We start from the raw sequence: 27244 nt of genomic DNA on the forward strand, positions 1-27244 counted from the left end.
TATGTCTCCTTCCATCGGTGGGATGAATGCCCACAGCACTGGTCGGTAGAGGCAATGACAATGGTACTGCTGGTAAAGCCAAAAACTGAAATCGCATGCGATTTTTGGTAATGTTTATAAATACTTTTTCAGTTCCCTAAATCCCCACATTGCTTTCGGGGAGGAGGTGCCCCGCAACTGCGGTGCTGCAATCGAACTTTGCGCCAAGCAAACAAAGGTCGTCTGCTACAGCTAGGCGCGCTGTAGCTGGTGCGAAAGGTTCATGGAACGATTACTTGTTTCGAGCCCCACATCGCAACCTGTTGATTCAGGTGAGAAAAGCATAACCTCAGGTCTAGATGTGTGTTCGGCACCTTTCCGGGTTTTTGGTAAATATAGCTCGCGTAAGCGTGGTGCTATGCGAGCAAATGTGAATTAATGAACTATGTTGTCATTCTGTAACTTCAAAATTTGGAGCTCAATTGTATTAGCTACGTTTCAACAAAGCCTTGGGAAAAGCTGTAACTCATCTGGTTCTGGCTAAGTTGTTTAGAAGCTATTTTCACAAGTCTTAGCATAGAGGTCTTCGACGCTGTGCACACAACTTTCTGCAGCGATAAGCACCTTGCCGGGCCATACCCTAAAGGAAGTTGAAACTGAGCCTTTGTTGTAAGGTATCAGCCACATTTAAAATCCCACTGAAACGATGCTATTTGCTGTTCAGCTGCTACGTATAACTTGATTGATATTTTATTTATTCATTCATTCAATACTACAGACTCAAGGTCCAAGCAGGGTGGTCAATACAGATACAAATAAAATAATACAGATATAAATAAAATAGCAATTGCAAAAGCAACAATAAAGGGCGAATAAGGTTGTCTGGTAAGGCAACTGATTCATCATATGTATTAGTAAGGCAGTTCCATTCACATATGGTTCTTGGAACCATACGTGCCGTCCCAAAACCACCATATGATTGTGAGAGACGCCATAGTGGTGGGCTCCGGAAATTTTGACCACGTGGGGTTCTTTAACATGTACCCAAATCTGAGCACATGGGCCTACAGCATTTTTGCTTCCATTGAAAATGCGGCCACCGCAGCCGGGATTCGATCCCGTGACCTGCGGGTCAGCAGCCGAGTACCTTAGCCACTAGAACACCGCGGCAGGGCTTCAGCTGCTATAAACCAGTGCACTTTCTTCTTCTGAAGTATTCCAATTTATCGGTGGCTATCAGTGAATAATACTTCGCATAATTAAAAGTTCCTATTTCCTAAAAATAGGAAAACATCAGTTCGTTAATATAACAACACTTGCCATGATCACACACTAGAACTAGACACGAGCATTTCACTTTTACACCAGTTGTAATAGCATACCTGCCAACCTGGCAACAGAGAAATTCGAAAAACCCCCAGCGGGAAAACGGGGTTACCGATTTTTATTTTTTTAAAATTTGTAGCAGTGATGGATTTGCCTTTAGCGACAAGCATAATCACTTTTTGCCACCACCATAAGCCAAATTTGACGCACTGATTTTCCCCCATTGTTGGCACAAAATAAAAAAAATCAGAAAATAACATTGCGAGAAACATGAGGGGGGGGGGGGGGGGTTGTCCCAAACACAAGCGCAAACATTAGCGTTGTGGTCTGATAATGACTTGGAGTGGCCTACCACGCGAGGGTAGGGTTTCCCACTAAGGCGAGAGTCTCAAAGAGGCAGAGCGAATGCTCCCAAAACTTTGAGTTTTTAAAACAACGAGCAAAAAAATTGATTTTTGTCAAAACAACACACGTATGTCTTCACACGTGAACGATTGGGATGGCACAGCTGGCTGCCGCGAAAGTGCGGGTCAAAGCTTTGGCTTTTCTTGCTACTAGATTTTTTGGACAGAGAGAAATAGAGAGAAAAGAAAGGCAGGGAGCTTGGCTCGGAACGCCAAAACGCTTCTATCCTTTTTACGTTTTTACCGCGTTTAATCTACCTCTGCGTCAGCATCACCGCGATCGCAGTTTTGTGCGCGGCAGTTGCGGCAAGTGGTAGTTTTGTTTTCAATCCACGTGCCTTCAAAACTTATTCGTTTTTGCTGTCTATGATCACAACTACCGCGGTTTTGTCCATAGTGCTTTGACTGGTCGAGGGTTGGACGCGCGCATACTTTCAGAGTTCTGACAGTAATGTCGTTGCCATACACGACCGTGCTGAACGACCGCGGTTTCGTCCCCAGCGGTTGCAACAACAAAGTGGCAACAACAACCACACTCTCTGTAGAAGACAGTGCGTGCGTTGGTCACACGGGTATACACTTCCAAATCTTCGAGCACGCTGCTCTCGATCGGCCTTCGTTCATATCACATGCCGCAATTACGAAAAGTGTTCATAACATTCGAATTTTGGCCCAATGGACACATGAATGTGGCTGGGGAATTTCATGAATTCGTATCAGCTGCGGTTTCACATCACTGAAACTCTACTGTACGTTTAGACGAACACCTCTCAAATTCGTTAATAATAAAATGCGGCGGGCTCGTAAAAAGCCTGGACCAGAACCGACTTGCATTTTCGTCAATGTGGCCAGATCTTGTACACCAATTTCAATTTCCGGCAAATTTTTACGGCAACTGCTCAAACCACGGAGGAAGAAATGAATGAGAGGAGAGGGCATGCCCAGTTGGCGCGCTACGTGATAAGCGTGGAGGAAATTACATTATGGTGGCCATATCCAGCGGACACAATGACGGCGTTGCTATCGTTACGTGTCGAGCAGTGTAGTTCGTCTAGCAGGGAGCGGTGCGGCATGTGCACCTCCGTACGTCTCGTACTGACGTGTGGCGGGGAACATTCGTGTACATTGCCGCATTGCTGGCTACAAAGTGCACTTTCGGCGGTTAATGTACAAATGGCAACATCTACGAAACCAGCTGTTTGCCACGGGGCCTCAACAGTGCATAGAATGATCGCGTATATCCATGTGCTGCGCGGCGGATGAAGTAATTCAAGTGCTCATCAAAATTGCATTCGGGCAACATGACAGAACCGGACCACAACGAACTCCTTGAAGGTCAGTGAAGGCTGTGCAGTGTTCCTGCTTGTGAAAACGGACGAAACATTTGGGCTGAGAACGCCATGTGCACGTATGTAGTTTCGTGTTCTGTATGCGTACAGTAACAGCTTGCATGTGCATATTAAAACGCCTTTTTTGCTTCGCTTGCTATGCTCTCCCCTTTGGCATTAGAGCAACCGCATACGAGTGTCACTTTACTGTGCACAAGGTCATCGCGGTTGTGCAATGCTGATGCCAGTGGGTTTTACCTGGAAGACTGGCGCAGTGACCGGGCTCTGCGTCGGCCACGTGAAAGACAGAATGCAACCGTAAAAGGCGGCACCTGACCGACCATGTTGTCTGTACAGTGCTTGAATTATTGACGTCAAAACATTGACAACACAATCGACATTGTCAGTGCATCTAGTGCGCGTGCGTTGCGTTTTCTTGTGCTTGCGTTGTTGTCGATGAGCTGTTGATACTCTGACGAAATGATTTTGCCAACAGCATTGCACTGGCCCAGCGTTTTGAGCCTCGTTTCGTTCGTTTCGAATTGCCACGACACGCGCGCCGTGCAGCCCATGTACTTTTTGAACCAGAGTTGCACCTTCTGCTGCACATACGAACGGAAACAGGAGAGGATAATTTTTCCAGTCAATATGCTCGACTTTCGGCTTCACAACCACCGCTTCAGAACGAGTGACATCAGAGCCTCTCCTCAGTTGTTTCCTTCCTCCATGGTACAAACGAAAGAAACGGTCGAAATCCAGGTCTCCCGGACAATGCTTGTGATCTTGATCATCACAGACTTGGTAAGTATGTGATGATGATAACACCAATACATATTGTTCTCTCCTGGAGGCGCAATATGGCACAACGCTGTTTTTCTGACCTCTGCGACAAGCAACAGCAATGTGCCGTGGCTAATCGCGGAGGCCACGCTATTTTACTAATTGTAATTTTTTTATTGGAAATGAAATATTTTCCGTAAATTTCAGGCAAAATTCCTAAAATCATAAATGCAGTCGAAATTCAAGCATTTTACAGAAAAATTGGAAGAGTTGGCAGGTATGCAATAGCCCCCTGTAACATTTCGGGCTTGTGAGCAACAAACAAAGCATGAGCCAATCTGTTGTGTAAAGATTCATTGATTGTGCTTCTTCTTGAGCGATGGATGCACTAATAATGGACACTTTCTGCACTTCAGGCAAATCTTCGACTACATCATTGAGAGTCGCTGGGGACGCAGCAGTCGGCGTATCTCAAGTTTCCTCCGTTCTCGAGCGGCAGAGGCACAGATCAAGTGTTTCCTTAATTCACTGGTTGCAATCTGCACCTTGTTCTTCGTTGTTCTTGCCCTTATTTTTTTAGTGTTCTTGCTAAAGTGACACAAGACACGCATACCTCTGTCAGTACCAGTGATGCCCACACAGTCCTTGTGATGAATATTTCTTAGCGCACACGTTTACCTTTTGCTGTGCTAACAGACGAGGCAAGGCTGCAAAGAGCACAACATACACAACTGCCTATACATCCTGAAGTGACCCAACTGGTACATCAAAAAGTAACTTTTTTTTAGCAATTTTCTATGCATTGAAACCATGTAGGTCGAATTCCCGCAAATGACCGCTCAAAGATGTGGTAGATTCTTTGAATTCTGCATTATAGAAGACCGGAGGTTTTACCACATCCTCAGGGGCCACCAAACTCTAGTTGCAGGGAAGTTGAAGTGCAGCACATTTTTTAATCACCCAGAAAAACCGTCCTCCGAAGGAGTGGGTGCATGTTGCCAGGATTCTTCTGGCAGATCACAAGGCAGCAGCAGTTGGTTGTGGTACAGGTACGCTTTCTTTTGCAGCTTCATGACAAGTACACTGGGAGATTTGCAAATAAACAAGGAACGTACTGCATTACTGCCTCAGTCAATGCTATGCATCATGATTGATTTCGACTTTTCCATTTGTGATATTATTACGGAGATGAAGAAAAGGGAGAGAAAGGACAGAATCAGCTGACAGGCGTGCGAGTGTGCCAATGTGTATTGGTGAGAGGTGCTGGGTAACCATCAGGCAACGGAGATCCGCATCAGTTTTCCAGCCATGGCCAATGCTGAGCCCTCCGCGCCAACGTCAGCGTTTCCGACGAACATGGTGTCGCAGCCATACGTTTTCACGCCCCTTAAGGGGGGAAGAGGGTTTTAAATTTTTTTTTTATATTTCTTGACCAAATTCAATGAAAATTGTAACCCAGACAGAGTTTTTCAAGCTGATTTCAAAAATATAATTGCTTTTGAAATTGGTTGGCCAGTTGCAGAGATAATTAAAATTAATCCTATATTGTTTATCAGAACAATGGAAAGGCAATTATTGGCCAGAATATTAATATTGACATATGGCTAGATACTATGAAGTGTAATTAACACAAATGTAGGATTACTTTTTTAATATTACAAGTATTACCAATTTTATAGCAATTTGAAGTTTAATCTCCAGATATCTCTATCAAGCGATTAAATTAGTACCAAGAATAAAAATTTAGAAAGACTAGATTGAAAAATCTGTTCCTACATTTGTGTAGGAGACATATGTAGCTACATGCCACCACAAGAATTGTGGCTCTATGTGACCTCAAGACCAAGATATCGCTTTGGCAAGTTTCAAAAACATCGAAAATGACATTCTGAGAAAACGTCAAAAAACAAAATAGGCTCATATTTAATACAGAAAATCACAAACTATTTACAATGTTCACAAATGGCCTAGCATCAGTACCCTCCAGGAACATAGTCTGTCTGTTTAGAGTCATTTCGGTGTTGTTTTCGTAGCACACGCTGCAAGTTTTCTGCAGAAGCATGCTTGCGTGCGCATGCTTCAGCACGGTGGCGATCTTTTTCACTCATGCGCTTGGTCAACTGTTGGCCAGGGTTTAGCTGAAGTTCTTGAAGTATGGCTGTAGAAGCTTTTTCATACCCAGAATTGAACTTCATTACAGCCTCTGCCACAGCAGCTTGCACAGCAAACAATGATGCATGTTTCTCCTTCGGCGCCAGTGCCCAAATAATTGAGTGGAGACACTCGTTGTTATTTTGGGTCTTCCCTCTTAGGCATCGCCGAAGAAGCGATTCATCAGACAAACGTCTGTAAACTGGAAGAAGCGCCTCACATACATGGGGTGGCAGATTGTGGCGGTGTTTTGGAGCAGGCTCACCTTTGGCCTTTGCTGCGTTTTGGCGGCACCATGAATCTGGGCCCTCTGGACAGAGAGTGTGGTTAGAAGTGACATCGTTTGAGGTGATGTGGTAGTATGTGGCCATGACTGCTTTATGCATGGCCTTGACATCACCTTTGTGCGATTTCAAGGCCCAGCCATAGTAGCTGCTGAGCTTGGTGATAAGCTCACCAGTCAGCTTTCCTTTCCCACCGAGACTCTCTGTACCAGAGGACTTCTGCTTGGAAACTAGATTTCGCAGTGCTGTGCCCATTCTCTTGTGAATGTGGTTAACACAATCTTCCTTGTCCACGGGTATGTATCCATAGACTTTCGCATCTTGAAGAGCAAGGTAAGCGCGGCTGTCACCATCCGACAACAAGGTCGTGTACCGCAGCTTATGCTTCTGCAGCGATCTTTGGAAGAGGATCAGTGCCGCTTCCACCTCCATCTCCCCAGCTTTTTTGTCCGTGTTTTTCTGGCATGCGTGTGCCTCCTTCCAAGCCTGGTAGGCAGGGTCAACTTCTTTTGGTGCCCGTGCGCACCCAGCACAGAAATTGCTGAGCACTACATAATCGAGCACAAATCCTGTGTAGAGCTCAATTACGGTGCCGACGCCGATATGAGACGAGTGGCCGCGCGTCATCCATGTGCCATCGAACGATATAGCGATGTTGTCCGGGCTGTTTATATTTAGGTCACGGTACAAATCGCGCACTAATTGTGCACATGTCCCCATCAACTTTTCTGCCCCATCGGTTGCCGCGGGGACGAGTTTCGTTTTCAAGTGTCCCTGCCATGTTTTATTGTGCATTCCTCTCTCCGAAATGTTCATCGCCGCAAAAATGTCGTTCATTGCGGTTTGCCCGTTTCCGGTGCTCTGCATTGCACGCTCCGCAAGGATGTTTATGACAAAAGGCCTGAGCTTTGCTTTGCCGCTCACGCGCGGCGAGCTCCATCCCTGCACATTATCGCCGCAGATCGCACATTCGGCAACAAACTTCACAGCAAGGCCAAAATCCCGCTCACCTTTTCGCACCGTGAGGTTACCACCACAAATTGTACACTTGCAACTGGTAGACGCCAGCAGCGCGTTCATCGAGTCGTAACTAGCGATGAAAAAACTTGTAGCGAGATCGTTGCTAGCTTGTGTGGCAGCGTCATCACGATCCAAAAAGTCAGATTTTCGGGCAGTAGCAGGAGTTGAAGCAAGTACATTAAGTTTTTCTTGAGCTTCACTCTCTATACGCCGCAAATCTTCTGGCTGCAACATTGCAGTGTCGTGCCGAAACGACGACGAAGACCCGCGGCGGTTGTCAAGAGCGCTTTGGGGGACTAGGCCTAACACGCCCGCATCGGCGCCGCTCGACTCGGGAAGCACGCCGTTCTCCGCATGGTCAGGAACTGGTGGTGGCACAGCAGCGCATTTCTGGAAGTTGTACGGAGTCTTCCTCTTCCTTTTTGTTCCGAATTTGTACTTCGTAGCGAACTTCGGCGACGGCGTCGACATCGTTGCTCACGTGCGAAAACCAGTTGACGCGTACGGTGTGCGCACAGTCGCCGCGGAGTGATGCAGACGATGCCTGTCAGGCCAATGGCGTGACCCGCTGCGGGTCACGTGCCGTAACTGGCCAATTACTGCGCGTGTTGGGACTTCTTTTTGAATCGGGATATCTTCACAGCCAACGCGCGCTCGGAGCCGAAAATGGCGCGAAAATCAAGACGAGAGGCTGCGCTTTCAAACGATATATGATTCGCGGCTGTCGGACAAATATGACGGCCGTCGCGTGTCACGGAAAAGGCGCTTTATTTACCAAATTCTTGGCTCATATTTAGCTGGCACTGGTGCTAAAATTGATATTACGGCTAAGATATCGTTTCAAACTGCATAAAACTTGGCGAAATGGTAGAATATTGGATGGAAATAGCAAAACTGCCATTTCCAAAAAATCAACTTTTTGACGATTTTTCGGCTTTTAAAACCCGTGTCCCCCCTTAAGGATCCCGGTGCATTCTGCGGGACCGATGGCGTCGACGTTGACGGTTGGATGGCCATGTTCGAACAAGTGAGTGTGCCGAACAGATGGGATCCCACACTTTAGTTGGCTAATGTGCTGTTTTACTTGAGAGGCACTGCGAAGGTGTGGTATGAAAACAACGAAGAACTCACAAGCTGGGACCAATGCAAAGAAAAGATGAGAGAGGTGTTTGCCAAAACCCCCAGTCGTAAGATCACCGCCAAAAAGGAATTGGCCTGCCGTGCCGAATCCCCCACAGAATCATACCTTGCATACATTGAAGACGTGCTGGCCCTCTGCCGAAAGCGACATGACAGAAGGTGACAAAGTCGGGCATGTCCTGAAAGAGATTGCCGACGACGCGCTCAATCTCCTGATGTGCAAGGACTGTTCTTTCGTAGACGCGATCATAAAAGAGTGTCGTCAGCATGAGCAAGTGAAAATCGCCGCATTCTGCAAACATTCGCCTGACTTCCTAACACTGCTGCAACATTGACTTGTGAGGACCAGTCCGCACCACAACGTCCGTCGCCGCCGGGAGACCTGACACGCATTGTTCGTCGCGAACTGGAAGCAATGGCGCCCTCGGCGTTCTACTCACGCAGTACCGATACCACTCCTGTTACTGTTCTTCTTGTTCAAGCCATCGTGCTCCAGGAGCTTGAAAACATCGGAGTGCATTCCGTGTGCCATGTCACCGCCCCCAGAGTCAGCGAACTCCCTTTCGCGATGCCCTCCTCCGACCGACGGTTTTCTCCACATACTGGCAACCCGGCTGAGTGGTAAACTGCAGATGACCGCCCTATATGTTTCAACTGCCCCCGTGTTGGACATATTGCTCGTTACTGCTGCAACACATGGTCCCCGGCACCTTCAATATGTTACAGGGTCGGTGACTTCTGTACAATATGCATTTACAGAGGAAAAACCACAGGCAAGAGTCACAATGGCCGATTGGCACACTCGCGCGCCTGTCAGCTGATTCTGTCCTTTCTCTTCCTTTTCTTCATCTCCGTAATAATATGCTTATATATTTTCAAAATGTCACAGTCTTGAAAGTGAACATCGTCCACCTTGTGCGTCTTTCCCAAACTTTCCCATGAATATTTCCCACTTCTGCAGTAACAGCGGGTCGGACGGCGGAGAAAAGCGGCGTTGCTCAAGGTTTTTCCCGCACCCGCTGGTGTGCCCAGGCACAAAACACTGTAGTGACATGTATCTCGAAGGAGTACGGCCACTAGCGTGGGTTCGGCCTTAGCGAGCCGCAGGGCACGCGTTAACCGTCGCCGTGGTGAGAACACGACAATGCTCGAGGTCGCAACACTTTATTGTCTGTGGCAACACCAAACACAGTACAGCCTGTTGCAAAGGCACGGTGGGAAAGCAAATGGGCTTATCCGTGCCACGGGTGTAAAAGTACTACACAGGGTGCCACGGAGACACCGGGACCAAGGCCCGGTTGCTCGAGCGAGGGCAAAGGCGCTCGCGTTGGCTTCAGACGGGTCGGCGTAGCTTGGCCACGCACTAGGACACCATACCACCCTTCGGCCGAGCGTACGCAGATGGGCAACAAAAGGTGAGCGTTCGCCTTGGGCGCGAGGCGCCGCCAGCGAAGTCTGACGAGCCCCAAGAGACGAGAGTCAACGGACGGAAAAGATTGCGTGGCTCACCGTCAGCTGTCCCGGAGAGTATCTGACCCGCTCCCGACGCACGCGCGCAAAACCTCTCTGGAGACCCTGCACGCGCCGCCACAGTCGACATCCGCTACCGGGTGAGAGGGGTTAAATGTCACTCTGCTCTCCCAGCGTGGCAGACAGCGGAGGAGGGGAGTCATGTCGGGACATGAGAACGGCAGAAAAGGCGGCACATTCCGCGCAAAGGCAGCGAGCAAGCCTCAATTCCCACAACACATAGTTATGATGTCCGAAAGGTCTGAGCTATGATGCAGGGGATAGCAGCACCAGTAGAATTAACTTTGGGAGACGTACACACGTGCTCGGTGCATACACACATGGCTAATGCTTAGATCATGCCCGCAATGTCAACAATCGGAGTTTCCTACGTCGTAGATGTCTGAGTGACTGTAGCCGTCGAATCGTCTTCAGAAGACTGTGAAAAATGCCTTGTGTACAGAAAGCAATGAGAAAGGCACACAGAAAGAAAAAAAAAGCGCGACCGAACACCGGCACAAAGTACATGAAACTGCAGCGGCAGTGAAGCCAGCGGAGATCAGCCGGTAACTTGGTTCAAAGTTAGACTGCGGTGCCCCCGCACTCCCTAAGAGCAAATCGTACCCGCCTCGAAAGAATGAATACGGAAACTGAAAAAGTAATTACAAACGTTGTTTTTAGAGGCTTCATCAAAGTTTATTTATTAATAAAATACTTTAATGCTCGTTTAAGGCACTCACACACTTTTTTGTTGTTCTTATGAGCGGCAGTGGACGCCGTCCTTGTGTTTCTCCACCATTTGCAGGCAAGCATGCAGACAAGCGAACATACCGCCGGCAACACCACCGGGTGCTTCTTAGAATGCGTGAGAAAAAAAAAAGCGAAAATTAGTCTCCAATGCTACCTAAAGCAGCCTCGAGTGTGTAAAATAAAATTTCAAGTTTTACATGTGTTTTTAAGCAAAAGAGTCAACCTGCCGGGATTTCGTGTCTTGTCCGTAGATTGACATAGATTGACGTAGATTGGCTGTTGGGTGACGCTAGCGGTCATTGCTTGTAGACTTTCAATATTAAGTTAAAATTAAAATTCCTTTTCTATGGGCAAAAGCATACTTGTTGCCACCAGTGTGATGAACAATCTTTTCATTTGCGCCACAATGAGAGACATTTTTCTGAGTAGTAGACAGTCCCTTTAAGAGCAGTTTGTCCGCTTTCAGACGAACCATCGATGTGCACTTTTGTGGCAGCTCCGTTCACACAGACATACAAGAGTTCTTTCCATGCAAATGGTTTGTGCATACATGATGGCTTGAGAACAGATTTTGCTAGATTTATAGTGATAGCTCCTTTTCCTTGCTCCAACGTGTTTTCAGGTACTGACAATCCAGGTGGTTGCTAGGCAACAGTCAGAGCTCAGCAACATAGCCCAGCTCCTAACGTCGAGCGATCAACAGCGCCGCGTTAATATGAGAGCGAAATGTGTGAATAAGGCTTCATGCAGTTATCACAATCTGGGACACACCCCGTCAGTCCACCTTATTGTCTTGATAGAATTTGCAGTGATCACATGGCAAAACTATACATTCACAAGTCGCAACCACATGGCCGAATGTGAGCATTAAGTTTTGTAGGGAAAAGTAGAATAGACAAGAGCAAAATGCATGCTCCTTTTCTTCACAACTCTAATGTCACATGAAACGGCAGATGGTCTCTTTACACATGTGTTTGCATTCTTTTAGCATACTATGTTTCAATTCACACTGAGGGACAAAATTGAGTAATGTTGAAAGGTAGCTCCGTGCCCACATTGGCCAGAGTGTACAACCAGGAAGGCAGAGTTTTGCCAAAAGACCTCACATGGTGCCTCTCATAAGAGCGAAACAACTTCGCATAACATAGTGGTAGTGCACAAAAGTCTTACCTTTTCGTGCCAAGCTAGCAGATGGCCCGAGCTACCCTCCGAGGGGCTTTCAAAGCCACGGTAAATGTACTTCATCAACACATCCACTGCCTCGGGGTCCAAAGCACGGACTGCCTGCTCCATTTCACTTGCCTTCACTGCCAGCAGGACGCGCATGGCCAAGGCATTGGCTGCATCCTGCATTGATTGTGGTGATGCCCTTCAAACTTATGTGTGTATACACTCGGCTGATGCTCAGTGCTGTCTTATCTTGCGTATGTGCACTGCGAAAGTAATTGAGAGTTGTAGCAACAAACTAGCCTGCTTTAAATGGGCCTATAGTAAGGCACAACTCATGCAATGCTTTCTGAAGGCCCTCATAACATCAATACACAAGCTGTTCACCTCTGGGTGACCACATACATGAGCATTGTGCAGACTTGATTATGCTAATAATAATCATGGTATGAACCCTGCCTAATAAAGATGGACACTGAGAACGAGTTGAATGATGCACTTGTCACTGAGAACACACGTATCTTGCAGCCCTAACTTTAGCAGCATCATACAAGAGGGATTGAATATGGGGAGCTGTAAAATCTTGAGCAAGTGCCCTACCCTCCCATAAATTTTTTAGGGTGAAGCTCCTCAAGGTCGAGGCTTGTCGATAGGCATTGGCATAATGCATCATAGCCACCACCGATGAAGAACAAGTGTGATCCAGTCTACACATTCTCTTTCTGCCATCACACGCAAGCCGGTGACGATGATGATCGCGGAACACGGCTGGACTGTGCAGTCGCTGACGTCGCAATATGCTCTATGATGCATTTCATATGACTGGAAACAACCACCAGAGGAACACGCCCAGACCTCGTTTTTGCTGACTTCAAGCTACAGTTGACTCGCAATGATTCAAACTTTCGGTGAATTCAAACAAAACTCAATTTTTTTGATTGGCCCTATATACTTTTAATGTATTAGGAAGCCTCTTCATTCAAACTCATCATTTGCTTAATTCATACATGTTGCGGTTCCATGACGGAATATATCTGCCGCTTTCCCACTACTATTTAAAAATTTGCATGCTTATATAATCATAACAGTCTAAAAATGACACATAAGCACCTTAGGCCTTCGAGGAAAAAGGCTTTGCTAGTAAACAAATGTTTTAAATGAAGCTCACACACAGTAAACTGTGATGTTTGTTAACTGGTATAGAGAGGTTTGTGCTAAAGGCCCATTAGCAAAGAAGCAGTTGGGATTTCACAATTTCTTTAAAAGGTCTGATCAGCAGTAAATAACCAATGAACTTGAAGACCCAACACTTCTGCTTTTTGCTCATTGGGTACAGTCAAGGTTTAAAAATGCTTAAAAAATTTTAAATGTGACAAAATCAATGCGTAATAATAATATGTGGTGTCACTGTTGCGAACGACCTCCGAAATCCCGCCGCTGACCTCCACTGTTGAGAAACGGCGGACCGATCCCGCCGAAGCCACCACTGTTGCGAAAGACGGCGACGCCGACGCGGTCCCGGAGGCGCCACTGCTTTCGACCCCGCCGGGAAGGTCACCAGCCGTTTGGTAGCGTATGTTTCTCAGCTCGCGACTGCTTCTGCGCAGAGCTGAGGAGACGAGCGGACGAGACGACGGTGAGTTAAACAAGGTTTATGTACAGCATATATACAGAGGCGTTACAATTTCGGCACTGGGGCCGGCAGAGACTCGAAGAGCCGAGCTCCTCTCTCTAACACATAGGTCAGCCTTTCGCCTAAAACCGCTGACTCACACACATGTCGGCACTCCGACACGGGGACTCCTCTCCTAGGATCTCCGATCGCGACGCGCCGCAGGGCTTCTTTTATTTACACCGGGCCCAACTAAAATGTCCAATCAGAAGCGCCGCTGGTCTTCCGAGCAGGCTCCTCCAATGGGGTTCGCCGCGCGATGCGTCAGGCCACCAGACATGAGGACGCCGGCTCGCTGTCACGTGCGCAACTGACTCAATGCACGTGGGCCACAGATGCGCCGCGCGTGTTCACGCCGTGGAGTTGTTCGCGCCCGGCGGAGTGCGGGCTGGCCTTGACCCAGATTGCCTGTTTCAGAGGCACGGACGTTTGACGAGGACTCGCTGGCATAACAGCACCCCCGCCGCCAGACAATGCACCGGAAAGACGAGCTGCTTCCACGGGGCTCGGATGTCAGGTGCGCTCGTTCGCCAGGTCCCTCCAGGTTCGCCTCCAGGGCCATGGGGAGAATACAGCTCCAGACTGTTCCGGGAACACATCCCATCATTGACGACGGATCCCAGCCCCACTGGCTTGTCGCCACAACTTGCTGACCAGCTTCACTCGTCTCTTCTGACCATCTTCGGTTTCAGCACTTGTCGATGGTTCTGCAACTTGCTAAGAACGGTTCGACAACAGACAACACACGACACAAGCAAGTGCCCTCGGTCACCCGACAGAACACCAGACAAAGTATAGTACAACATATACCTATCTACGTGTTTATCGGAATTTTGTTCCCTCTACATCAAGAGGCACATGTGGGACAAAAGACCCCTAAAAATGACAACTCAATTTTTTTTCCCACGTACAACAACGTAACGGATTAGAATACCACATAAAGTTGGCCCCTTGAGATCACTCTGAACGAGAGCGCTCAGCCCAGGTCGTGATGAGGTCAAAATTTTGCCCCGAATCGCCAGCCAGAAACCGAAAGGTTGAGAAGTTACTAGCTGGAACGCACTGCTCAATGCACCTGCATTAGCGTTTACCTTTCCCTTTTTTTTTTTCTTTAGCGAACGTCAAAGTTGCGCTGTGGAGCAACATGCTCCACCTCAGTAACCGGCCACTTTTAGGCGACGATACCTATGCGGCACCAAGAGCGGCTCACACTTGCGACGTTGCACAGGGGAACAACGATACGGCTTGCTACTGATTGACTCCTCACCGCTTAGCTCGATATCGTGTTCGATCACCCTCATGTTTCCGGGGCGGTCCGAAAACACGTCTTCAAACTCGGAACCAATCTTTCTCAGGTCCTCTTTCTCAGGTCCTCCTTCACTTAAGCTAGGCTCTAGGTTTATCTGCTCCCAAATTACTTTCGATCCCCCTTCGATCACCTCACTAGAACTCAAATTTTCTGCTTCCTCTTCCTCTGAAGCCTTCAACAGCTGATTTACGACCGCTTGATGTTGAACATTGGGTTTCATCAAGTTGTATATTTTGTTCTGCCGCCTTCCTACTTGCACCTTATAAGTTGTATCGCAAGGCTTCGATAATACTGTGGCGGGCCCTTCCCAATCAACCTCAAGCTTGTTCCTTTTGGGTGGCTGCAGCCGCATTACCTGATTATCAACTTCAAAAGCGCGCTTCTTCCCCGATTTCTCGTAGTGCTCCTTCGACAGCACTTTTGCCGCGTTTTTCTGGCTTTCCACTCGCGCTTCAATTTGGCTTTCCACTAGCGCTTCAATCGAGAGATCCTCACGCTGCCCTCGAATGAGCGTCTCTCGATCAACTCTCGGCAGCTCGCTCCAACTTTCCGCTACAGGCGAGAGCGTTGCAACCCTCTCGCTCTGACTCAATGGCGCCACGTCGTCTCCCCCAGCGCATACCGCGCCGGCCGCTTCCGCGACGGGCCGCTCGCGTGACTGCTCACATGACTCACGCGGAAAATTTCCTCTCTGAGGTTCCGTCGACCCGCCGACAAGGTCACCTGAGCGTTCACCGCATTGAACCAGATCAAGCTGCCGCGATAGCTTCCGCGCGAGAGCCATGCACGCTAAGTTGGGGAAGAACGATTTGCCCTGCTCTTTGAGAAGCTGCTCCGAGTTGTTGGAGAAAAGATAAGGAAAACGATCATTTAGCGCGGCAGACACAGCTGCTTCGGTGCGAAGCTTACCGAACGGGCCTTCAATGACAACCGTGGCGATTGGTAAGCGAACACTCTGCACCTCGGCGACTTGCCTGATCCACGCGCATTCTCCTGTGAAGTCATCCGGAGACACCAATGAAGGATGGACAACGTCCATGGTTGCCGCTGAGTCTCTAAGTGCTCGGCACGTTTTCTCATTGACCCTAATTTCTTGGAGATACGGCTCCAACAACCGAATGTTTTTTTCTGATTCTCGGATCGTTGCGAAGGCAAACTTTTCCTGACAGTTTCTCGCGGTGTGCCCTTCCTTTTTACAGTTGTAGCAGATTAGCGGCTTCCGTTTGTTTTCCGGTTCTAATGCCTGTGTGGTAGAAACCTCACTCGATCTCTCCGCTTCTGTTTGCCCTTCCCCTACACTGTCCTTCGTAAGAGACGGGTCCTTTTTGAAATTACGGTGCGGAACGGGTTTCCGTTGATCAGGTTTCCTTGAAAAGCCCTCTTTCTTTTCATCCTTTTCAACGCGCGCTGCCCTGCTATGCAACTTTCGGCGAGTATAATACTCCTCAGCTAACTCAGCTGCCTTGTTTAACTGTACGTCTCCAAGTCTGTCCTGCAGCCAAAGTTTGACATCCTCCTCGATGCAGCGGTAGAATTGCTCCAATGCAACGCATTCCACCACTTTATCGCGGTCGTCATAAACACCTTCGCCCTTGAGCCATTCAATCAAATCGGCTTTAAGACGAAACGCGAAGTCAACGTGTGACTCATTCCCCTTTTTAGCATACCGGAACCTTTGCCTGAAAGCCTCGGGTGACAACTTATAACGTCTCAAGAGCACTTCCTTAACCTCGTCATAGCTCTCAAACGCTTCCCTCGACAAGCAAGTTATCGCGTCGGACACTTCGCCGGGAAGAAGAGCTAGCAGGTTCCGCGCCCAAAGAGACTGCTCCAAAGCATTTCGCTCACAGACGTGTTCAAACTTGACGAGATACTTCGCCATGTCCTCGCCCACTACGAACGGTGGCAGTTGATCCCGAATTCTAATACCGCTGACCTGAATCGTCGGAGAAGCTGCGCTAGGCGCCTGCGAACACTGTAGGATTGCCAATTCTATTCGTTTCATCTCGAGGCGCTCCTGTCTCTCGGCCTCCTCGCGCTCGCGACGTTCGCGCCTTTCAGCCTCTTCACGTTCGCGAGCTTCTCGCCTTTCTTCACGTTCGCGAGCTTCGCGCCTTTCTTCACGTTCGCGAGCTTCGCGCCTTTCTTCACGTTCGCGAGCTTCGCGCCTTTCAGCCTCTTCACGAGCTTCTCGCCTTTCAGCCTCCTCACGTTCGCGAGCTTCTACTTCTCGCCTTTCAGCCTCCTCACGGCGTGCTTTAATATCCACCCAGGCCTCATCGACTTCCTCAGCCGACACTCCCTCATCCTTCATGATCTCAAGGATCGCTTGCTTTCGTTTCGCACGGCCCAAAGTAATGCCGAGTTCCTCACAAATTTCGATGAGTTCCTTCACTTTAAGGTTCTCCATCGTTCACACTAGCCTCTTGCTGTTTGCCCCTGTTAACAATTTACTTGCCGTACCCACTATAAGTCAACTAGCAAACGCGCAAGCAACTTTTCACTCTCCCGTGTTTACCCCCTCCGCATTAACTTTGGTTTCAAAGCACTTCGACTTTGCTTGAAACGATCAAAGCTCACTCTAATGCTTCACACAGCCCTTCTCTAAACTACTACAACCTGAGCTAGAGTAGTCTGGTGAACTGAGGGGAAAACATCAGGCACTCACCGCATCGATGTCGCTGACGCCGGCCGATCCCGCAGCTGCCAACCACTGTTGCGAACGACCTCCGAAATCCCGCCGCTGACCTCCACTGTTGAGAAACGGCGGACCGATCCCGCCGAAGCCACCACTGTTGCGAAAGACGGCGACGCCGACGCGGTCCCGGAGGCGCCACTGCTTTCGACCCCGCCGGGAAGGTCACCAGCCGTTTGGTAGCGTATGTTTCTCAGCTCGCGACTGCTTCTGCGCAGAGCTGAGGAGACGAGCGGACGAGACGACGGTGAGTTAAACAAGGTTTATGTACAGCATATATACAGAGGCGTTACAATTTCGGCACTGGGGCCGGCAGAGACTCGAAGAGCCGAGCTCCTCTCTCTAACACATAGGTCAGCCTTTCGCCTAAAACCGCTGACTCACACACATGTCGGCACTCCGACACGGGGACTCCTCTCCTAGGATCTCCGATCGCGACGCGCCGCAGGGCTTCTTTTATTTACACCGGGCCCAACTAAAATGTCCAATCAGAAGCGCCGCTGGTCTTCCGAGCAGGCTCCTCCAATGGGGTTCGCCGCGCGATGCGTCAGGCCACCAGACATGAGGACGCCGGCTCGCTGTCACGTGCGCAACTGACTCAATGCACGTGGGCCACAGATGCGCCGCGCGTGTTCACGCCGTGGAGTTGTTCGCGCCCGGCGGAGTGCGGGCTGGCCTTGACCCAGATTGCCTGTTTCAGAGGCACGGACGTTTGACGAGGACTCGCTGGCATAACATCACCTAGCCCAGATTCATATATCTGAGAACTAAGAATTCAAACTTCTTGATGATTTAAACAAAATTCTGAAGTCCCCTCAGGTTTGAATTAACGATAGTTGACTATAGATACAATACCACAAAGCTGTAAGAATGAAGGCAAACTGAAAATCACAACTCAACACAACATACCAGTTCTGACCAATAAACATATATACTAAAGTGCATACTTGCCACTCATTTACATGCATGTGTGGTCAATGTTATGGGTTATTTACAATTACAACAAACGATTCCAACACTTCGCCCACATATCATTCACTTCATGGATATGCCGTTATTTTTTAACGCAATAACGTTAAAGAGTTCGGTTTGCAGAAATTTCATCATTGGTGTTGTCGGTTGTGAGCGAAAAATCATCATTTTATGTGTGATCGCAAAATCAAGAGAGATGCAAATAAAATAGATAATGAAAATTCTGGATCTAAGTGTGGATCAAACTCTGTTCGTTTGTGTGGCAAGTGGGTGTTCTACCATAAAGCCACGCGTCTGCTTATGAATACAGTGAAAATAACTTCCTCTGCTTGGAAATGTAGTGAAAGTAACTTTCATGCTTAACTCTTTCGTTACCACACCTATTCAAATCGATCACTGGTGATCGACAATTCTGGAAAGTTAAATTTGATTTGCGTGCACCCAGTACTTTCTAGTAGTTAGTCCAGCCACTCCACATTCAGAATCAATTTCATTGATTGATTTGTGGTGTTTAACGTCCCAAAACCACCATTTGATTATGAGAAACTCCGTAGTGGAGGGCTCCGGAAATTTTGGCCACCTGGGGTTCTTCAACGTGCACCCAAATCTGAGTACACGGGCCTACAACATTTCCGCCTCCATCGGAAATGCAGCCGCCGCAGCCGGGAATCGAACCCGCGACCTGCGGGTCAGCAGCCGAGTACCTTAGCCACTAGACTACCGCGGCGGGACCAGAATCAATTTCAATAAGCCCATATTGGCCACATAGTGATTTTTGACAAGCCTTTAAGCAAACCAATGTGCCTGTGTTACTGAGAAAATGCACTTGGCTGGTTAACTCGACAGAAGTGCGTGCCCCTCGTGGTTATGCTATAGTAACCATCAAGGTTGCGTAATCAAAAGGACCCTTGCAAATCTAATACCGAATTAAGGTATTAAGATGTAAGCTTTGCAATCTGACAATGCTCAGCAGTAATAATTGCCAAAAATTTGTGCCAGGTATTTAACAGAGAGTTGTTTCCGGAATTAAAAGAAAATTTGTTCTACAAAAATATATTTCTGAAGGTCCACCGCATGTATAAAGTGTGGAGGTGGCCTTCTCAGCCAGTTTCCAGCAGCTTTGGTTTCGCTTGTATTCTTATCTCAGACACAGCGCTGTGTGTAGTGTCACTAGTCACTCCTAGGGAATCGTCCTCACGCGCGCATGGGTGCGCACCCGTGCTGAAAAAAATTCACGCCGCTTGAAAATGTCTTGCAACCTCACCTGAAGTGAATGAGGACAAGCTTAGAGTCCGAAGATGACAGCACCTCAGCTTCACGTTTTATGGCGACGATGTTTTGCTTCAGCCTGAAACATCTGCAGTCGTTCATGGGTTTGTTTTGTTTATAGCCTCAAGTTGTCTCTTCCACCACAAGTGCGTAGCTCCTGACCTTTGTGCACAATCTTATAGCTACTCCAGTTACGTGTGAGGTGAACACGTCGCTGGCGCGCGTTGGGCTGGCGCCAGCTGCAGAGCTTCTTCACACGACAAGGAGGCCACCGGGGCACATCTCGGTCCTGACTATGGAGCAGTGCGAGACGTTTTAGAACTGGGCGCACTATTATTCTTTTTTTTTAATACGTTGTGCAAAAATGTTTGGATGCATATATTAGAACGCCAACCTATGTGGAGTGAGGTGGCTTATGGAAAGAGGTGATGCCGGACAAAATAGCGAAGTTCATTCGACATCCGATTTATAGAGGGGTTATTCTCATCACCGGCATCCATCCATAGTAGAACCCCTGCAGGCTCTTATAGGAAAAAAAAAATTACTGCAGAAAAGTGTACGAGCTTACTTGTGTCTCATAAAAAACCAAGAAATGCTTCATGGCATAGCACAAGCAATGAAGCAGCACCTCGGTTCCGATTTTCTTTGTCTATGTGAATATAACGATTTTGTATCAATTTCATGATTTTTTTTTATACTGTTCCTGGGTCGTTTATCTTCGAATGGTATATTCTGAAGTTTCTTTGTTTTGAATTTTTTTTATGCGTAGCATTTTAATTGCACTATTTACCAACTGGCTGCCAAAGTTCACATTTCATTCATTCCAAAATATTCTTGTTGCTCGACAACATATATTATTTAGAAGGAGCATTTCAGTGTGGAAAATTTGGTATGCTGCAATGCATGCTGGAGTACTTTTTATACTGGCAAAAACATTTTTCTCAAGACATAAAATAACCATTTTCGCGTGGTAACGAAAGAGTGAAACACTCATGTCCTGTATACATGCTTCACAATACCTGAAATATTGCAGTAATAATGTGTGGTACAAGCACACATTGCCATTGAGTGCCAGAACATGTGATTATCATAATGACTTCATGGCCTAAAGCCAGTCACCCACTACAAAAGGCATACTCGCTTTATTGCACGTATTCCCTTAAAGCCACTTAGTGGGTGCATAGTAAGTTCGAAAAGATTTCATGCACCAAGTGTTGGAATTACACACTAGAGACAAGATACCGCTATTGCGTTCAGCTTATGAGTACCCCATTTTTTTTCCAGTCTGTTCTCTGCTACAAAATACAGCAGCAGCAATTCTTAGAATATGAAAATCTTCAGATGAGTGTACACTTTCTTAGTGCTTTTACAGTGAGAGGCCACAGGCTTGCACTGAGTTGTCATATATTGTCAATATATTCGAAGAACACATTCACTTTTCCCACACGACGATTCAGTAAAAACACTACATGAATGCACATTAAAGAAAGCATTTCATTAAAAGCACAGGTGTGCATTTTTTTTTATTCTCTTCCACCGTAACCTTGAACTTTGGTCCTCTTGGGAGAACCCCTACTTCTCTTTCACTGTAGGGGGGGGGGGGGGGCTTGCTTAGAATTTCACTGAAGTTCAAATGTAATTGATGCACCATTATTTATACCTGTACTCTATGTGAAATGCAATAATATTGCTTGCATTCGACTTTCTGTCTGATATTATTTGGTCGTGACATGGATGAAGGCAGCGTGTTCAAGGTGACACTTTATTTGGGCAAACCTGTGCCTGAAAAACGAACGCTTAGACTGCAGCAATACACACTGGTAGCAGGCTAACAGAGCACCAGAAATAGATAATCTGACCAGAGGTAAGGCACACCAGTATTTATACATGCGGCATCAAGGTTCTAGCATTATTGCTGGCGCTTGCAAAAGCTCTCGAAAAAACCTGACAATTCACATCCTGCACATAATCTTAACACAGTGATTTTAGACAACCGTGAAGTTTCACAAACATCACAGTGCAATCTGTGCTGAAAATTACTGACAGTATTTATAGGTGAAACCTGAACAGATAAAAATGAAGCAAGAAATGGACGTAGCAATATAAATAAACTAGCAGCTCTGAGGCAGCAAGTTCTAGAAAGAGAGAAAGAAGTTCCATTCATGTACACTGTCTTTTTTATGAAAGCGAACATGCAAGTGTGCGGCCTACAGCACCAAAAGATAAAGAAAGCGCATCTGCTAGATTGTATTCCTGCTCCAGTCTCGCAATCCTTTCACAAGTGCATACTTCAACCATTCAGTGCATAATTTTTATTGCATGATGTTACTCGAGAAGTTTAAATGGAGGATTACTACAATGTAATCAATAAAGTTTAAAGTGGCTTGTGTCAGTGAAGCTTTCACATATGGCTGCATTCTCCATAATGGGTAACATGCTTTAAACCACAGGCAATTATGTATGTGTGATCTTTTTGAACTTGCTATGCACCCACTACGTAAATGGAATACACGTGTGTGCCTTTTGTAGTGAATGGTCAGCTTTAAACCATGAAGTGATCACTAGGGGCAGGCAAAACAGTGTTTTAGGCACTGAAAATAGGCAGCAAAACATGTTTTGGGCCTTGAACTTCTCAAATGTAGGCACAATAAATTTTGACATAAATGCAAGTTACATGAAAACAAAGACGTGAGTCACCTATTTTATCCCCAACAGTGGAGCTAGGTGGCCTTTGTTTCTCATCCCTGTGCTGCTTCTTCCTTCTTTTCCTTTACCCTCCTTCGATCCATGTCCTGCAGCTAACCCTCTCCTCTTCAACCCCACCTTCTCACCCCTTTGGCATACTACACTTAAAATTTTGCTCGGCCAGCAGCGTGCCAGGATAGCAGAGTGGTTAGGAAACTTGTTTTTGGATCGTGGGTGTATGGGGTTTCGAATTCCATCTAACGAAAAAATTTTTTCGCCAAGGATCTAACTTTTCTCTCAACTATCGGAGTATTGTAGGAGCTGCCGGAAAAGTTTGCACTCGTGCTCTAAGGGTGGGGTTCAAGATAACAACAAAGGGAAAAAAGGAGGCTGAAGAAAACAGTGTTCGTTCATGATGATGACAATTTCTGTTTACTCATCACGGACCAATGTGGGGCTTAAACAACTCCACTGTTAAAAATTTTCTGGTTTACGATGACACAAAGATGCCGACAGTTGGCAAGGTGGAGGAGGGCAGCACAAAAGCAGACCACTAAAAGACTAGATGAGACAAATGCTTCATATCGGCCCTGGGTAATGTAATTGTACAGGGTCGATTTCTCCCCTAATGATGTACACCTTGAGATGTAAACTACAAACAAAAGAAGCCACATGTACATAACATTTTGATTTTTTTTTTATCTTCACACTGTGTTTCCTCCCTTGAAAGCTCTACCGAGGTTCGCATTTGCAAACCACTTGCACCATGTATGATGGCTGGCACATCCCATTTTACTACTGACAGCGGTTGGTTTCAGGAAGTTGATTGAACTACAGGACTAAGTTAAACCAATGAGTTCCGAACAGTCAATTTTGTTGTCTGTCAACATGAATAAGTCTCAAACTACACTCTAGATTAAAATTTGCGCTTAAATAGTGTTCTATAGGTGCAAATTTCGAACATAGGCATGTATGTATAGGCACTAATGTGTATTTAAGCACAAACACTGAAAATGGACACTATGAACAAAAAAAAAAATAGACATTTGTCAAAAATCCGGTCCCAGATCATTATGATAACCACATGTCCTGATGCCCGATGGCAATGTACACTGGTATCGCACATTATTAAAGTGATATTGTAACGGTAGGATGAGAACGACGAAGAAGACAAAGAGGAGGACGATGTTGTCAGATCTGTGAGCCAACTGGGCGCCATCTTGTCCACCACCGAGTTTATTCCTCGTTTTATAAAGTAAAGTTATTCTCCCGTAACATCATTGGTGGGAGGTGCGGGGTACTCACTTCACGCAAAACGGAGCTTCGTAGCGGGCGCCTAGTGGTCTCCCCCATGGCGACTGCAGTCAACAATGCCGACCCTTCCCCGACTACCGTGCCTTCTCCAACTACGTCCGTGCTTTCTCCAACTGGACCGTCAACCCTCATCTTGGAGCCCCCGAGAGATCCAGGTACCTTTTCTGGCACTGATGGCATTGACGTAGAAGCCTGGCTGAAGTCATACGAACGAGTGGGTGTACGTATGCGATGGGATCCAACGCTCATGCTGGCCAACGTGATTTTTTATCTCAGAGGTACCGCAAAGGTCTGGTACGAGACGCACGAGGAAGAACTGACTAGCTGGGAGTTATGCAAGCAAAAGCTCCGGGAGCTATTTGGCAGGCCTGTGGGAAGTCAACGCGCCGCCCAAAACGAGCTCGCACGTCGAGTTCAGACGTGCACCGAATCATACCTCACGTACATTCAGGACGTGCTCGCTTTGTGCCGCAAGGTAGACTCGCAGATGTCCGAAGCCGATAAGGTTGGCCATATTATTAAGGGCATAGCAGATGACGCCTTTCACCTTCTTGTGTTCAAGAATTCATCTACGGTCCACGACATTATTTCTGAATGCCGGCGCTTTGAAGAAGCGAAGAGCCGCCGTGTTCTCCACCAGTTTGCCCGGCTTCCAAACACGGCTGCAACATCCACATGCGAAGACCCTCGCCTGCCTTCTACGGAAAGTCCCGGTGACGTTGTCCGTATTGTCCGTCGGGAAATAGAAGCCGCAGCTCCACTCGTGTCAGCCTCCCCCAACTCCGAAAGCTATCACGCCACCGTCTCTCTCATACAGACCGTCGTGAGGCAAGAACTGGCCAACGCCGGCTTAAACGTCTGCTCCATTCATCGTCCAGACTACGCCACACCAAATCCACCCGTGACTGTTCCGCCCAACCGACGTTTTTCTGCCAGCCCACATTATCGCGACCCGGCGGTATGGCGCACCCCAGACGACCGGCCGATATGCTTCAATTGCGGTCGTATAGGCCACATTTCGCGTCACTGCCGTGCTTGGTCCAGCTCTGCTCCGTGGCCTCACCCTCCGCCCCATCGCCCACCTGTCTGGAATTCACGCTCATCACCGAAAACAGAGCCGCTAACGCCTGAGAATTCCTCGCGCCCCCGATCCAGCCGCTCCCCTTCGCCACAACGCCGTTTCTCCCGCTCGCCCCCATCTCGCCGATCGCCGTCCCCAAGCTCGTTCCGGCGTTCACCTCCGGAAAACTGACGGGAGCAGCTCTTGGAGGTGATGCTGCAATACCGACCCGATCCCAAAATCCTCTACTGACCTTGCCCGCACATCAGAACCTTATCAATGTTGACGTCGACGGTGTACCTACTACAGCCCTCATTGACACTGGCGCACACGTGTCTATCATGAACGCTGACCTTAGAGCACGGCTGAAGAAAGTCCTTACTCCTGGCCCAACTCCTGTGGTCCGAACGGCCGATGGTGGAAAAGTCGCCGTAATTGGTGTGTGCTCAGCTCGCGTCAGCGTCGCCGGACACCACACATCAGTTCTGTTTTATGTTTTAGAACACTGCCCTAATGACATAATTTTGGGCCAAGACTTTTTGTCTGAACATTCGGCCTTGATAGACTGCTCTGCCGGTATAGTGCAACTCGCTCTACCTAATGTTGTTGATCCTCCAAGTTGCCCTCCAAGTCGGCTTTGTTCTACAGAACACCTGCGTCTCCCTCAACGAACAGTAGCTTACATAGGCGTCTCCCCTGTTCCACCTGTCCCAGACGGTGTTTATATTGTGTCCCCCAATGTTGACGTCCTGCTTTCGCACAACGTTGCGTTTCCTCACACCGTCATCACTATTACGGCCAATGCATCCTGCCTACCCTTAGTGAATTTTTCACTATGTACACAAGTCCTCCCTCGTGGTATATCTCTAGCCGAGATCGTGCCGGCGGCAGAGTGCCATATTTGCACTCTAAGTTATGACAGCATCCCGAGTGCCGAAAAAACTTCGTCTACTCCTCCATCAGACCAAAGTGTGTTAACCAAGATGATTGACCCCGACTTGCCGAAAGAACAAGCTAACGAACTGCGTTCCCTGCTTGCATCTTTTTGGGACATCTTCGACCTTGGCGACCGCCCACTCGGCCAGACGTCCGTTGTTAAGCACCGGATTGATACAGGCGATACGAGTCCCATCCATCGGAGACCCTACCGTGTTTCCCATGCAGAGCGGCGCATCATCCAACAGGAGGTCGACAAAATGCTTTCTCGGAATATCATCGAGCCTTCATGCAGTCCCTGGGCGTCCCCTGTTGTACTTGTAAAGAAGAAGGACAACAGCTGGAGATTTTGCGTCGATTATCGCCATTTAAACAAAATAACGAAGAAGGACGTCTACCCTTTACCACGCATAGACGATGCCCTGGATTGCCTTCACGGCGCAAAATATTTTTCCTCCATTGACCTCCGCTCTGGGTACTGGCAGATTGCCGTTGATGACATGGACCGTGAGAAGACGGCGTTTATCACTCCCGACGGCCTTTACGAGTTTAAAGTGATGCCATTCGGTTTATGTAATGCGCCCGCCACATTCGAACGTATGATGGACGCTCTGTTGCACGGCTTCAAGTGGTCCATCTGCCTGTGCTACCTGGACGACGTTATCGTTTTTTCGCCTTCTTTTGCGACGCACCTTGAAAGGCTATCGAAAATCTTATCTGTCTTTCGTAAGGCGGGCCTGCAACTCAATTCGGCAAAGTGCCACTTCGGCCGTCGTGAAATTTCTGTCCTCGGACACCTCGTTGATTCCGTGGGGGTTCGCCCTGATCAAGATAAAATACGCGCAGTAAGAGATTTCCCTGTACCAACCTGTACCAAAGACGTTCGCAGTTTCGTTGGCCTCTGTTCTTACTTCCGCCGCTTTGTTAAAAACTTCGCCGACGTAGCACGCCCTCTCACTCAACTTCTCAAAAAAGACGCTGGCTTCATCTGGGGCCCTGAGCAAGCAGATGCGTTTCAAAATCTAGTGTGTCTGCTTACGTCTCCGCCTATCCTCGCCCACTTTGATATTTCATCTCCAACAGAAGTTCGTACAGACGCAAGTGGCTATGGCATCGGTGCAGTACTCGCCCAGAAACAACAAGGACGAGACCGTGTTGTTGCTTATGCCAGCCGCCTTCTTTCGCCTGCTGAAAGAAAATATTCAATAACCGAACGGGAATGCTTGGCACTTGTTTGGGCAGTCGGTAAATTTCGTCCCTATTTGTACGGCCGGCCATTCACAGTAATCACAGATCACCACGCCTTGTGCTGGCTTTCGTCCCTTAAAGACCCTTCAGGCCGTCTTGGCCGTTGGGCGCTGCGCCTTCAAGAATTTGATTACTCAGTCCTGTATAAAACCGGCCGCCTGCATCAAGATGCGGACTGCTTGTCCCGGTATCCTGTCGACCCTCCAGACGGCGACTCCTCTAAAACCACCCTTCCTATCGACGTTT

The 27244-nt window shown here is 47.8% G+C and overlaps 1 protein-coding gene across 2 annotated transcripts in view; it reads right to left on the reverse strand.

Moving 5' to 3' along the window:
* The window catches only part of Arpc5 (Actin-related protein 2/3 complex, subunit 5), a 62064-nt gene that overhangs the window by 16217 nt on the left and 18603 nt on the right, over window positions 1-27244 (reverse strand). The window contains exons 3-4 of one of the 2 annotated variants that reach the window (XM_075881013.1): window positions 11842-12018; window positions 10662-10776 (exon numbers count right to left, since the gene is read on the reverse strand). In XM_075881013.1, coding sequence (XP_075737128.1) covers window positions 10662-10776; window positions 11842-12018 — 292 coding nt within the window. The remainder of the gene's footprint in view (window positions 1-10661; window positions 10777-11841; window positions 12019-27244) is intronic. The other variant, XM_037412961.2, reaches the window with a different exon arrangement.

Source organism: Rhipicephalus microplus, chromosome X (assembly GCF_043290135.1).
Source record: "Rhipicephalus microplus isolate Deutch F79 chromosome X, USDA_Rmic, whole genome shotgun sequence".
Classification (NCBI taxonomy): domain Eukaryota; kingdom Metazoa; phylum Arthropoda; class Arachnida; order Ixodida; family Ixodidae; genus Rhipicephalus; species Rhipicephalus microplus.